Source organism: Pseudophryne corroboree, chromosome 6 (assembly GCF_028390025.1).
Source record: "Pseudophryne corroboree isolate aPseCor3 chromosome 6, aPseCor3.hap2, whole genome shotgun sequence".
NCBI lineage: Eukaryota > Metazoa > Chordata > Amphibia > Anura > Myobatrachidae > Pseudophryne > Pseudophryne corroboree.
In genome coordinates, this window is record NC_086449.1 from 384,344,984 (window position 1) to 384,360,494 (window position 15,511).

General features: G+C 45.9%; 1 protein-coding gene across 4 annotated transcripts in view; it reads left to right on the forward strand.

Annotated features, from left to right (window-relative positions):
• Nucleotides 1-15,511, forward strand: part of PLXNA4 (plexin A4) — a 1,021,577-nt gene that overhangs the window by 600,608 nt on the left and 405,458 nt on the right. Inside the window, exon 6 of one of the 4 annotated variants that reach the window (XM_063926765.1) lies at nucleotides 15,036-15,491. The exons of the other annotated variants lie outside the window; for them this stretch is intronic. Within the exon in view, the coding sequence (XP_063782835.1) occupies nucleotides 15,036-15,096 (61 nt within the window). The 3' untranslated portion in view covers nucleotides 15,097-15,491. Of the gene's footprint in view, nucleotides 1-15,035; nucleotides 15,492-15,511 lie in introns of those variants that run through there. 4 annotated transcript variants of the gene reach the window in all.

Sequence of the window (15,511 nt, forward strand, 5' to 3'; positions counted from 1 at the left end):
CTATGCATCCATACCTGTGCTGCATTTTAGTTGTGCGCAGTATATAGTAGGAGGGGACAGTGCAGAATGTTGCTGTGACCACCAGTATATATATATAGCAGTACGGTACAGTAGTCCACTGCTCTACCTCTGTGTCGTCAAGTATACTACAAAAGTTCAGTAAAATGACCCAAAAATCTAAATTAAAAGCGTCTGATGAGAAGCGTAAAATTGCCAATATGCCATTTATGACACAGAGTGGCAAGGAACGGCTGAGGCCCTGGTCTATGTTCATGGCTAGTGGTTCAGATTCACATGAGGATGGAAGCACTCATCCTTTTGCTAGAAAACTGCAGTGCCACTTCTAGATGGGCCAGGTGTTTGTGTCGGCCACTTGTGTCGCTTAGCTTAGCCATCCAGCGACCTTGGTGCACCTCTTTTTTTCTTTGCATCATGTGCTGTTTGTGGACTATTTTTTTTAAATCTGCCATCCTGTCTGACACTGCAGTGCCACTCCTAGATGGGCCAGGTGTTTGTGTCGGCCACTTGGGTCGCTTAGCTTAGTCACACAGCTACCTCATTGCACCTCTTTTTTTCTTTGCATCATGTGCTGTTTGGGGACTATTTTTTAAATCTGCCATCCTGTCTGACACTGCAGTAACATAGTAACATAGTATCTGAGGTTGAAAAAAGACAATTGTCCATCGAGTTCAACCTATTTGTGGTGTCCTATGCATGATGATTTGACTAAAATTTCTGACTGATGCTGCTGTCAGCCATTGCATTTTATCCCTATTTATAGTAACTATAATGCATGACTATGCACCATACCCCTGGATATCCTTATCCAATAGGAATTTATCTAACCCATTCTTAAAGGTGTTGACAGATTCCGCCATTACAACTCCCTCGGGCAGGGAATTCCAAACACGTATTGTCCTTACCGTGAAAAAGCCTTTACGCCGTATTGTGCGGAATCTCCTTTCCTCTAACCTGAGCGAGTGTCCATGAGTCCTCTGTGTTGATCTAACCAAAAACAGGTCCCGCGCAAGCTCTGTGTATTGTCCCCTTATATATTTGTAGATGTTGATCATATCCCCTCTTAGTCTCCGCTTTTCCAATGTAAACATGCCTAGTCTTTCAAGCCTTTCCTTGTATTCCATTGTCTCCATGCCCTTAATTAGTTTGGTCGCCCTCCTCTGTACCTTTTCAAGCTCCAGGATATCCTTTTTGTAGTACGGTGCCCTGAACTGTACACAGTATTCAAGGTGTGGCCCACTCCTAGATGGGCCAGGTGTTTGTGTCGGCCACTTGGGTCACTTAGCTTAGCCATCCAGCGACCTTGGTGCACCTCTTTTTTTCTTTGCATCATGTGCTGTTTGGGGACTATTTTTTAAATTTGCCATCCTGTCTGACACTGCAGTGCCACTCCTAGATGGGCCAGGTGTTTGTATCGGCCACTTGGGTCGCTTAGCTTAGTCACACAGCTACCTCATTGCACCTCTTTTTTTCTTTGCATCATGTGCTGTTTGGGGACTATGTTTTAAATCTGCCATCCTGTCTGACACTGCAGTGCCACTCCTAGATGGGCCAGGTGTTTGTGTCGGCCACTTGGGTCGCTTAGCTTAGCCATCCAGCGACCTTGGTGCAAATTTTAGGACTAAAAATAATATTGTGAGGTGTGAGGTGTGAGGTGTTCAGAATAGACTGGAAATTAGTGGAAATTATGGTTATTGAGGTTAATAATACTATGGGATCAAAATGACCCCAAATTATATGATTTAAGCTATTTTTGAGGGTTTTTCGTAAAAAAACACCCGAATCCAAACCCGAATCTGACAAAAAATTTTCAGGGAGGTTTTGCCAAAATGCGTCCGAATCCAAAACAAAACCGTGGAACCGAATCCAAAACCAAAACACAAAACCCGAAAAATTTTCGCTGCACATCACTAATACACACATTACTCCCCCAGCACAAATCTGGCTGGGGAGATAACTTTTAAGGTGGGCTGACCCAGACTAGCTGAGTAGCCCACCCCAGGCACCTCTGATTGGCTGGATTTACAGAAAGGGACGGAGGGAGCAGGGTGAAGGCAGGGGGATAGGTGTCTTATTTTCCCTAGTGTGCCAGTAAGAGACAAGAAATTTAGTGCTGCACTTTCCCTCTCATGACTGGACCGCAAAATGTCTGTGTTTCATATTCAATTTTCATGCACTATACATATATGCACTATAAATACATATGAATATACTGTAGTTGATAATAACAATGCAACATATTCTATTCTACAACACATTTTCCAATTCTGTGGTGCAGAGTACATTTTAAACATTATGTTAATCGTTACTTAATTGTATTGTATTGAAAGACTCCACCTGTGGAGAGAGATATAATAAGTGAAGACTGGTTGCCAGTGTTATTAGAAACTGACATAATGATGTAATTTGAATTAACATTTAAATGACAGAAGGGTATACAATTTAGGAGAGATTGCCACCTCTGGACGTGATACAAAATTCAGCTTATATTAAAGAAGCCAGATGGATGAAACAGTCTATAGTGATAGTGATGTTATTTATTTTAAGTGGCCAAATTGGTTATCTTCTTCTTAGGGCCTATACAAACTAAATTCTGTCCTCAAAACATGCAAAACCGGCTGCTGACGCATGTTTAAGGCAAAATTACATATTCCAACTATTTAACAAAGATAGAAAGTAGAATCTAAACCTGAAAGTAAAGTGGTAGGGTTAGCTATCACTTTGGAGCCCATGTCACAGTGATGGACACCTAGTAAATTGTTCTGAAATCTAATTCCAAATAACTGCGATATGCAATAATAAGGAATGTTCATTTTCAGAGTTGCATCACAATTTGTAATAAATAGGGGCTCATGAGTCACTTCTAATTCTCAAAATAAATGTCTAAGAAGCCAGGTACATTATCATGTATAACAGCACATTCTTGCTGATTCCTGGCAAAATGCACCACTAATATATTTTGTTTACACCATGGATGTTGAAGAATACATTTGAGGCTTTTAAAGTATGCTTGCCTGATTTGTGGCACTCTAGCTACTGCACGGCATGCTGGGACTTGTTGCTCCACAGAGTTAACAATACACTTGTTGCCTATCTTTAATTTAGGGGGCCTGATGCTGAGTCTGATGCAAATTGGATGTAATTTAGTCTCCAAAATGCTTAGAAAAATAGCATATCATGTCCATATGCCGAGGTGTATGTAACTGCAGCATCTGTGTCCATTTTATGTCAGACATACATTACTTTCACTTACTCCCATGTTTTTAACCATTTGTTTTTGTCAGTGCCAGATTAAGGTCCACATGAGCCTGGAACTGGAATTTTGAAAGGCATATTGTGTGCCGCTGTATGGGGTGTTAGCAGAGCACAGGGGCGGGTGGGGGTAGCTAGTAATAAGGAGGCAAGTGTCTTGGGGGGTGTAGTCTGCGTAGGGGACATGTGACTCGCTGCGGGAAAATTGTGATTGACTGAACATTCTAGCCCCCCTCCTTTCAACCAGCCTTCAACATTTAAAAATAAACCGAATAACAAACAGTACGAAAACAAAAAGTACTCACAGTAAACAAGGCCAAGATATGTTATGTCCTACTTGGACTTACATCCTTGACAAAGTGCTGAGCTGCCAGCTAGGGATGTATATTCTGTAGGTGCTTTTCTAAACCTAGTCTGTCTGGTGCTGAAGAGGTACTGTAAGTAATAAACACCTGCATTTATCCACCTAACCGGCAAATATTATTTTCAAAAATACTCCCAAAATTATTATTTTTTCAATCAAATTATGTCAATAATAGCCATTGTTTTATACAGCTGAACTCTAGGATCTATAGGTCTTCCTCGTTGGACCCTAAATGTCTCTTACTGCTTTTTTCACTGCTGCCTTTCTCCATATTTCATAGTTTGCCTCCTCATACCCCTTTCGTAGCTTTCTCGTTGCTGCTTCCCTCCACATCTTACTGATCCTTTATAGCTCACATTGCTCTCCTCACACTCTTTCTGTTTCCCTCAGCTCACACTGTCCCCACACATCTCACTGTTTCCCTCCACAGCTCACTGTCCCCCTTACACATCTCTGGTCTCCCCGTAGCTCGCTGCCCCCTCACACTTCTTTCCTCCCATCAAACCTCACTGTTGCTTCCCATAGCTCACTGCCCCCATCACACCTCATTGCTCACATCACAACTCACTGCCCCACCACACCTCAATGCTCCGGGATACGTCGTTAGGTCGACAGTCATTAGGTTAACCACTGAAGGTCGACATGGGCATTAGGTGGACATGTACTAGGTCGACAGGTCAAAAGGTTGACATGAGTTTATTGCATTTTGAAAAATTTTTTTGGACTTTTTCATATTTTACGATCCACGTGGACTATAATTGGGAACGGTAACCTGTGCTGAGCGCAGTGGCAGCGGAGCGAGACACCATACCCGAAGCAGCGAGCCATGCAAGGGGACACGGTGTACTAATTGGGGTTCCCCGTGACTTTACGAAGAAAACGTCACCATAAAAAGGCAAAAAACTCATGTCGACCTTTTCACCTGTTGACCTAGTACATGACGACCTAATGCCCATGCCGACCTAGTGCATGTCGACCTAATGCCCATGTCAACCTTCAGTGGTCGATCTAATGACTGTCGATCTAAGTTGTGTCGACCCAACAACCCATACCCACTGCTCCTCCTCACTCCTCAATGCTTCATTATACCTTACTGCTCCCTCCATAGGTCATTGCCCCATCATATACCGGATTTTAGATATTTGCCTTTTTTTAAAACCAATATACTTATTTGCCTTCAAGGGATAAGCCTCCCTAGTGATTTATATATCAAATGAGAGACTGAGACTAGGGAACACACATGTGTGTGTGTCTATGTATATATATATATATATATATATATATACCGTATATATATATATATATATATATATATAGAGAGAGAGAGAGAGAAAGAGAGAAAGAAAGAGACTGGTCACATAATTCAAGGAGCTTGCCAAATCAATATCTACATGTGTACTTTTATGTTTATGAATGAATTTTACTTGTGTTTTTATAATAAATATTACTATAACTGACCGCAGTGTATAGTGTTTATATCTGTCAAAAAAATCGCAAGCGCTACTTACATCTCTGGAGCTAATTCAAACTGGCGATCGCAGTCTGAATCTTTTTGTGGAGTGCGCACATGCAGCGGGTGCGCTGTAAGATGCTAAAAGCATCTCAGGGCTGCGATCGCCTCTGCCTGATTGACAGTCAGAGGTGGTCGCAGGGCGGGAGGGAGCATGCCAATGGCATTAGAATGCTGTTGGCGGGGCACGGTCCAGACATCAGAGGTGTGTCCGGACCGTTGCAGCGGCGGGCCGCGGCAGTTGCGTGATGTCACATGCAACCGCTGCGACCTGGGACGTGGCAAGTAGCGGCCTGCCAGTGCTCAGGAGCTGCGCTGGCAGGGAGCTACTCAGCCGATGCAAAAGCATCGCCGCAGAGCAATGCTTTTGCACCCTTGCAGCGGGTAGGGCCAGACATGCGGGGAGGACTAGCCCTGTGCTGGGCGTCCCCCCACATGTCTGAGAAACTGATGTGCTAAATTTAGATGTGCTAATTTTAGCACATCTACGATCAGATCTGAATTGCCCCCTCTGTTTCTTTCATTGCCCCATCATACCTCACTGCTAGCAATACACCTCACTGCCCACATCACACCTACTATTCTTGCTGCAGCTCACTGTCTCTTCGCCCCTGACTGCTCCCCCTCACACCTCTATGTTCCCATCACAGCCACTGCTTCCCACACCCCACAGCTCACTGCCTCCTACTGCTCACATTGCCGGCATCACAGCTCACACTGCACCATCACTGCTTCTTCCTACCCATGCTAGCTCATTGCCTCCCTACAGCTCACAATGCCCCATCACACCTCACTGCTCCCCCCACTGTTGCCAGCTTATTGTACCCCTATAGCTCACATTGTTCCCCTTATAACTCACACTGCTACTCTCATTCTTCAGAGCCAGGGACGTGCGGGGAGCTAAATGGCTCAGGAGGCACTGGCTAGCACCAGGGTCAGATTTACACGCAATATATGAGCCAAAGGGTACATCTGGTCATTATACACAGGTACTGCAGTATAAACTCCTGGAAATCTGGTGAGTTTTGATCAGAGATGTGTGGAAAAGATAGGCAGGGAAACACTGCCTCACCTGCCATAGACTTTTTACTCCGCTGCATGTGCGCATTCCACAAAAAGATTCAGACTGCGATCGCCAGTTTGAATTAGTTCCAGAGATGTAAGTAGCGCTTGCGATTTTTTTGACAGATATAAACACTATACACTGCGGTCAGTTATAGTTATTCATATTTATTATAAAAACACAAGTAAAATTCATTCATAAACATAAAAGTACACATGTAGATATTGATTTGGCAAGCTCCTTGAATTATGTGACCAGTCTCTCTCTCTCTCTCTCTCTCTCTCTCTCTCTCTATATATATATATTTTTATATATATATATATATATATATATATATATACATAGACACACACATGTGTGTTCCCTATACAAATGATTAGAATAATACAAAGAAGATATTTCAAACATATTCTTTGTATTTTTAATATACTTTGTACAGTAAAACTCTGGAACGAATGTTAGTATGACAGGAAAGGCTCTGCCTCACCCCAACGCACGTCACTGCATCAGAGCTGTTCATGCCCTTTACTTTTCCTAACCCCTAACCCCCCCCCCCCCACACACACACACAAATACATTTCCCCCCATTCGCTGTTACTTTACAAACAATCCAGTAGTTATTTCTCTCTGTCTGGCCAGGCCTCTGCAGCAGCTCCTCCTCTCCCTCTGATAACAGACCTGCTCAGTCCCATGTGACCCCGCTCCCTGCTCTGTACCATGTAGCCCTGCTACCTTGCTCATACATCAACCACCCTGTCCTCCCCAGTCTAGGTCATCATGCACTGGGAACAGTCCGGACCTGCTCCATCAGCACAGAAAGCTTGTAATAGGAACAGCCTGTGGACAGTTACCTTTCAGCTTCCCTTGCCAGCCTTCTCCATGACTTTATTTGCGTATATTCATGGTGGGCCTGGAGCTGCACCCACACCATTGTTTATCTGCCCTGGTTTTTGTATCAAAAGGTACATTTGCTCTTCAGTATCAATAAAGCTTAAGAAACCTTTCTAATACTGCAGATGCAACTCTCCAGCTGGGTGGCACTCAATATCCCGGCTGTCGGGTACCCGGCGCTCAGCATACCTGGATCCCGACCGCCGGGATACTGACAACTATTTTCCCTCTTGGGGTGTCCACTGGAGGGAGAATAAATATGCGCACCACCGAGCCCGCAAGGGGCTCTTTTGCGCTCGCCCCGCTGCCAGCATTCCGGCGGTCGGGATCCCAGCGCCGATATGCTGGGCGCCGGGATCCCGACAGCCGGGCAAGCGAAGTAGATCCCTCCAGCTTGTGTACAAAAACATGCACATGAAACATAATCTGAACATGCAAAGACAACCCCTATTAGCTTCAGAGATAAATTCACCATCATCCAATTTGAAGCAATTAGGGTATGTAGTGCAGTTATCGTCATCTGTGTGGATTTGCAGTAGCCCTCAGATACCTGCAATTGATATTGCTTATAAAGTTGTGTTTGCAGCCCTGCATCTGTTTGCAATTATGCTTGCATGCCCTTACTGTACTGGACCAAAGTTACAACACCCTTTCTGTCCCCATCCTGCCTCTCCAGTCACAAAGGGGGCAATGTAATAGGGAGTGAGAATCAAAAAGTGAGAGATTTTGTGAGACTTCTCCTGTTTTATTTTTTTTTTAAAGTGGCAATCATTTACATGGAAAAACCAGGTTGACTTTGCCCTGTAAATGATTGCCACTTTAGAAAAAACAGGGGAGCTTTCCCAAAATCTCTCACTTTCTGATTCTCGTACACTATTACATTCCCCCCAAAATGTAATAAGTGTCAGATTCAAGCAAATCTTAATAGCCACATATGCCTGCAGCTGGTTTTCTAGGCAGTCACCAACACAATATGTGTATTCCAAATGAGCATCAGCCCCAAAGTCTTCAGGGTTTGGAGCAGAACATGAAGCTGCTGACCAATTGACTTTTTTATTGAACTCATTTTGGAAACCAGTAATAGTTTTAACCAACTACTGTACTTACTAACCACTGGCATATTTATAATGGGTGCAGTGTGTGCGGAGCACACAGGCCAGCAGAGTCCAAGGGGGCCCACACTGCACACCCTTCACTCATTATTTTTAATACTTAGCCTCCTGAGTCCTGTGGCGCAGCTGCAGTGCTGCAGAAATCACTGGGAAAATGGCGCTGTGCCATTTTCCCAGTGTTTCGTGCATGCACAGTAGAAAAATAACTGCGAAAATGGCCGCAGCGCCATTTTCCCGGAGATCTGCGCATGCGCTGTAATAATAATAATAATAATTTTATTTATATAGCGCTCTTTCTCCAACAGGACTCAAGGCGCTTTACAGACATCAAAAACAATACACATGATACAGAGGATTTAAGTAATACAACAATAGATAAGCCACACAGACATAAAAGAAAACCTTAAGCACACAGAAAGCATAATCCATGATTAGAGAAGGCATTTTGGGTAATAACTTCCAAGGGTTGTGTATTCCACCCTCACAGGTACCAAGTGCGGCAGCCATCTTCGGCGCTCAGCGTAGGATTACCCAGGGTGGAATAGTGCCCAGAGTTAAGCGCTGCCACAGGCTAGAGAGTAGGGGCCCAGACGGAGCCTGCACACAGGCCTCCTCTCTCTAGATGCGCCACTGTTACTAACCAATATAACTGGTAGAGATAGGGTAAAAGGGATGAGAGGAGGACAAAGCTGTGACTAGGAGAAGCAAGCAGCAGAAATGGACCTACAGTATGATTTGCACTGCAGTGTGTGGGTTTATGGCTGGTCTGACCATCCCGGGGACCTCTTTAGGAGCGTATGGTAATCCCTGAAGAACCCATCACATATACAGATAGTAACCTGTCAAGGCAACAAAAGGACTTTGATTTATTACCCTATCACCTCACTACAACTACCAGCTTTACCACAGTGTTTAATTTGATCCACTCAGCTTGTCCTAGTTTTAATGGAGACCTGATTGTGGTTAACTACAGACGGACCAACATACATTCAATGGAATACAGTTAATTTACCAGTTTACGGGATCCCGGCGGTCAGGAGACCGACGCTAGAATCCTGACAGCCAGAGAAATGCCACTGGTTAGAAACCCAACCAAGGCCCTGGGTTCGCCACCATCCGAGGGGAGATATAATAGCCGGGCCAGAAGCGTGGCGAGAGCAGTGAGCCCACAAGGCTGTCATCATTTCGGCATCGGTCTCCTGACCGCCAGGATCCCAACTACCAATATTACATACCAGACGCCATTCATTGGCTATAACCAATGGCTGGGACATTCCTCTGACGATTGCCACACTATCTACCCTACCACCTCTCCAAGAAACAGTGGTCATACTGCTGCTTTACAGCTTGTCATTCTACCAAGAGTGGCTGTTTGGTGTGACTGCTGCAAAGATGCTTGAGGACATATCTGTATTTCTAGAAAGAAAAGTATTTCTTGCTCCTAAATCTAGTACTTCTAATGCTAAGAGGGTAGTATACCCTGTGTTTGCCTTTACTTTTATATTACCTACAAAAATATCTGTGTTTGTTCTGAATCTCTTTCACAAGTTTCAAGTGGCTGCTGTATTCATTTGTTCCTATGTGCCTTTGCGGCAGGACGGGGGCACAGGGCAGGCTTTCTGGTGGTGACGGCTGTGCTGCTTTCATTTGAACTCTGATACTGGGTTCTCTGTGTGAAGGCTCTATGCCAGGGAGCTGTCATTGATTTTCACCAACCTTACTCTTGTCCTAACTCTACAATAGGAAACCTGACTCTAATGAAAGAAAACAGCAAAAGGGTATTGATTCCTTTATAGTAAATTATACTTGGGAACAGGAGTTTGAAGGGGACCCATTTATTTATTTAATTCTTAAATCCTTAAAGCCACTAAGGTTAAACAATTCTCTACTGACAATACATCCTAAAATATATACATATATAAATGATGATGTATACTGCCAGACACAATTATACCTGGGAAAGTGGGATAGCATTATGTCTAAAATTCAAATAGAAACAAAATTCATTCAAGAGCTAATCAAATATGAAATACCCACACATCAAAAAAATATAAGACAGCACACATAAAACACGTACATCAATTATTCTACAAGAGATAAGACACCTCCCCCTTTATTATCACACACGTAGAATGATAATTACTGTTTTTTCTCTTAATCTGCCAGCATTAGCAGAGGATTAAGGGGATACTGCACACCAACCAGCTCTCTGCTTACATGGAAATAATATGATACATTTATAGAACTGGCTCCTCTCCAGACTCCCTGCTACACTGTAATGTGCAACAGGCCATGATATGGTACAGAGGGTCATTTAGATACCCGTTGGATCTGCTACTTCATTCACAAATACTAATGTTTGGTACTTTGCGTGTGCACTTGGCCCGTTCTGCGTGAATGTGAATCGTTACTGTGATGTAAGAAGCAGGATGGCAGCATAATGTCAGTGATTGTCAGTCTGCTTCCGTTTGGGAGGTGGGGAGGAGCAGTGGCGTAACTAGAAATTTTCCTCCCCCAAGCCAAAAAATCCTTCGGCGCCCCCCCCCCCCTACCCCCCATAATTGGCAGTAGCAAAGGAACAAATATGTGCGCGCCTACGGCGCGCACCGCCAAAAAGGGGGTGTGGTTTCATTAAAACGGGCGTGGTATTGCAGGAAAAGACTACTTTATACCCCAGTTTTGCAACCTACACGCCCAGACGTTAGCCACCACAGGAAAGAAAAATAATCCTGATTCATGCCCCTTACATTATTTGTCATTTTTCCTCCTTATAGTAATGCCCAGTATACATTATTCCACATACTGCAATGGCCTTAGCCATTATGCCACACACAACAATGCACATGACACAATATGCACACACTGTAATGCCCCCGACACATTATGCCACACACCGTAATGCCTGTGACACATTATGACAGGAATCGCAATGCCCGTTATACATTATGCTACACACTGCAATGCCCCTGATACATTATAGCCCATACAATGTCTGTGACACAGTATGACACACACCACAATGATCCTGAGACATTATACCACATACCACAATGCCCGTGATATAGTATACAACACACCGTAATGCCCGACACATTATGACACACACCGCAATGTCCGTGATACATTATGCCACACACCGTAATGCCCATTACACATTAAGCTCTACAGTAAGGCTTCTAATTACTTTTAAATTACCTGATCGTTGCCAGGGGTTTCATGCTCTTGGTTCCATGCATGGTGCCAGGGGTTTTCATGCTCAGGGTGTCATGCTCGTTGCCAGGGGTTTCATGCACTGGGTGTCATGCTCGTTGCCAGGGGTTTAATGCACTGGGTGTCATGCTCGTTGCTAGGGGGTAGTGCTTGTTGCTAGTGCCGTGCTCCCAGTGCCACATATGCCCCCAGTGCCAGATATTCCCCCACAGTGCCAGGTATATGCCCCCAGTGCCAGGTACATGCCCCCAGTGCCAAATATGCCCCCTCAGTGCCTGCTACCCCCAGTGCCAAATATTCCTCCACAGTGCCACATATGCCCCCTCAGTGCCTGCTCCCCCACAGTGCCAGGTATATGCCCCCTGTGCCAGATATTCCCCCACAGTGCCAGGTATATGCCCCCAGTGCCAGATCTTCCCCCACAGTGCCAGGTATATGCCCCCAGTGCCAGGTATATGCCCCCAGTGCCAGATCTTCCCCCACAGTGCCAGGTATATGCCCCAAATGCCAGGTATATGCCCCCAGTGCCAGATCTTCCCCCACAGTGCCAGGTATATGCCCCCAGTGCCAGGTATATGCCCACAGTGCCAGGTATATGCCCCCAGTGCCAGATCTACCCCCACAGTGCCAGGTGTATGCCCCCAGTGCCAGGTATATGCCCCCAGTGCCAGATCTTCCCCCACAGTGCCAGGTATATGCCCCCAGTGCCAGGTATATGCCCACAGTGCCAGATCTTCCCCAACAGTGCCACATATGACCCCTCAGTGCCTGCTCCCCCCCAGTGCCAAATATTCCCCCACAGTGCCAGGAATATGCCCCCAGTGCCAGATATTCCACCACAGTGCCAAGTATATGCCCCCAGTGCCAGATATTCCCCCACAGTGCCAGGTATATGCCCCCAGTGCCAGATCTTCCCCCACAGTGCCAGGTATATGCCCCCAGTGCCAGGTATATGCCCCCAGTGCCAGGTATATGCCCACAGTGCAGGTATATGCCCCCAGTGCCAGATCTACCCCCACAGTGCCAGGTATATGCCCCCAGTGCCAGATCTTCCCCCACAGTGCCAGGTATATGCCCCCAGTGCCAGATCTACCCCCACAGTGCCAGATCTACCCCCACAGTGCCAGGTATATGCCCCCAGTGCCAGGTATATGCCCCCAGTGCCAGATCTTCCCCCACCATGCCAGGTATATGCCCCCCAGTGCCAGGTATATGCCCCCAGTGCCAGATCTACCCCCCCAGTGCCAGATCTACCCCCCCAGTGCCAGGTATATGCCCCCAGTGCCAGGTATATGCCCCCAGTGCCAGATCTACCCCCACAGTGCCAGGTATATGCCCCCAGTGCCAGGTATATGCCCCCAGTGCCAGATCTTCCCCCACAGTGCCAGGTATATGCCCCCAGTACCAGATCTACCCCCACAGTGCCAGGTATATGCCCCCAGTGCCAGGTATATGCCCCCAGTGCCAGATCTTCCCCCACAGTGCCAGGTATATGCCCCCAGTGCCAGGTATATGCCCCCAGTGCCAGATCTACCCCCACAGTGCCAGGTATATGCCCCCAATGCCAGATCTACCCCCACAGTGCCAGGTATATGCCCCCAGTGCCAGGTATATGCCCCCAGTGCCAGATCTACCCCCACAGTGCCAGGTATATGCCCCCAGTGCCAGATCTTCCCCCACAGTGCCAGGTATATGCCCCCAGTGCCAGGTATATGCGCCCAGTGCCTGCTCCCCCCCCCCGCACCTTTGTGTTGGAGGGACACGGAGCGCATAACGCGTCTCTCCTGTGTCCCTCCTGGCTTTCCCCCGGCCGGTCTAATAAAGGAAGTGCCGGTTCGTGAGCCAATCAGAGCTCACGAATGGCACTTCCTTTATTAGACTGGCTGGGGGAGAGCCAGGAGGGACACAGGAGAGACGCGCTATGCGCTCAGTGTCCCTCCAAGTCCTTACAGCAGGGAGGGAGACCGCAGATTGACATGCAGACGATCGTCCGCATGTCAATCTGTGCAAAGTCAGTGGCGCCCCCGCAGCCCCTCGCCCCCAAGCCACCGCGAGGACTGTGGGGGCAGTAGTTACGCCACTGGGGAGGAGGCAGCAACAGACTCCATTTCCCAAAATGGAGGCATGCCACCACCATTTATGGGGAAGGAAAAGGCCAGGGATCTTTGTCACTGGACAGATATTTTGTGGCCTCTGCGACAAGCTGCTTGTTAGTCCCCGTGGGTGCCGCAGGCCGCCTGAAGGTTTGTGAGTGATCAGATGTCTGTGTCCTAGGACACAGGTTGGATCACTATTGCAAAAGGAGGCATCTACTTGTACTAGAAGCCTTCTGCTGAGTTACCATAAAGAGGAGCAGCAGCGATAGCCACTCCAAACGCATCTGAATTAGCCCCATAGTGCTAGGTTCCATCAGAGGTAGGATTACATAGTGCTAGTTTGCGTCACAGGGAACATTACATATAGCACATTACCAAGTAGCAAGAAGACCTGGTGAGCTGAATGGAAACGTGGGTCTGCAAACATATCAAATTGTTTACTGCTGGGCTGAGAGCAGGAAACAAAGCTAAACCAAGGATTGGCAGTGCATGGATTTCTAGTTCCATCTGGTGAGTCACTGAGTGCCTTAAGAACACATGAATTACAAAGCAAAACAGGACAAGGCATTTTACCTGTACCAGTGTCACTACCGTGAAACAGTCTGGAGCAGAGCCATAATTAGGAGTGGACAGGTAGTATTGCCGCTCCAGGGCGCAGACATCTAGAGTGCTAAGATGACACCCTGCAGCCTACAAAGTTGCCTCCAAGCTTTTTTCTGGTCTGGCAATTTGAATCTTCGGTCACTGAACTTGTTTCTGTTCCTGACAGCAAGCTGCCTCAAAGACACCTGGAACGTTCTGAAGACGATCAGTTTCTCCTTAGTATTTTTCACCCTGGTATGGCCCTGTTCATGATAGTATAAGTCTGTAATTGGTCTCTCAGATCACTAGGCTGCAGTCTTGGTGTAGCTGGGACAAGAAGGAATGGTATAAGATATACAGATCTCTGCAGGGTTTACCTTTGCATGGTGCAGTTAGTATTCTTACCATACTCCCAGGTGAGGTAAGGAGAGGGTCCCTGTAATTCTCTGCGTATTAAATGGCAGACCTGTGGGGTAGCGAACACAATTGATTGAGGTCCTGCTGGTGTAAAGTGTATTAATTGCCGGGCATATTTTGCGAGCGAATGGTTTCACCCTCAATTGAATTACCCCCATTACAGTATGTGTGTGAGTGTATCCATGGCATGTCTACAGAGGATATTGCAATATGTCATTTTCAGCACAAAATAGTGTCACCTTACCAATATAGCTTAATGGTATAAATCTGATTGAAAAAAAAATACTACTCCCTCTTATCTTTCAAAACCAAACAATAAACCCAACAAGTGACTCTAAATAAGACTATAACTTGTCTCCAGAATAATCTGGGCTTGGTCTCAAAAAAGCTTTGTCCGCTATAGTATTTAATACTACATTGTAACATTGTAATTCATTGCCTTGCTTTTGTGTATCACACTTTCTAAGACCTTGTGCTATACATATCCATAATTTCTAACTAACACTAAAGTCTCCTGCAGGTTTATAACTGAAACAGTTAATTTCCGTTATGTGGACACAAATGGCAAAGCATTGAAATGAGCCAAACTGAAGTTCTTTTCTATGGGCCCTTAAAAGCAGTTCTGAATCCTGGCCCATGCAATGACTCGGATAAATCATTTAGATGGTGTGAAATGAAATCGTGGAGCTTGGCTGCTGCCGGAATCTCTTGGGATTTACAGGAGACTGCCAGGTCTAAACATTAGCTGGCATGAAGTAGAGGCTGTGCCTAGGACTTATACAGCTGGCAGACCAAGGATAGTGTCAAGGACACAAGTATATCACTGATCCTGACCACAAAGGTTATGGCTGGCTGGGAAAGAATAAGAAATCAGGACCAGAGAGTGCCTTGGAAAAGAAGCAATCAATAATGTTTTATAATGAGCGGATAGTGTCTAAACAGAGTGTGATAAGAAGACAAATGTCACATGCATGCACCAAACAGATGTGATCAATT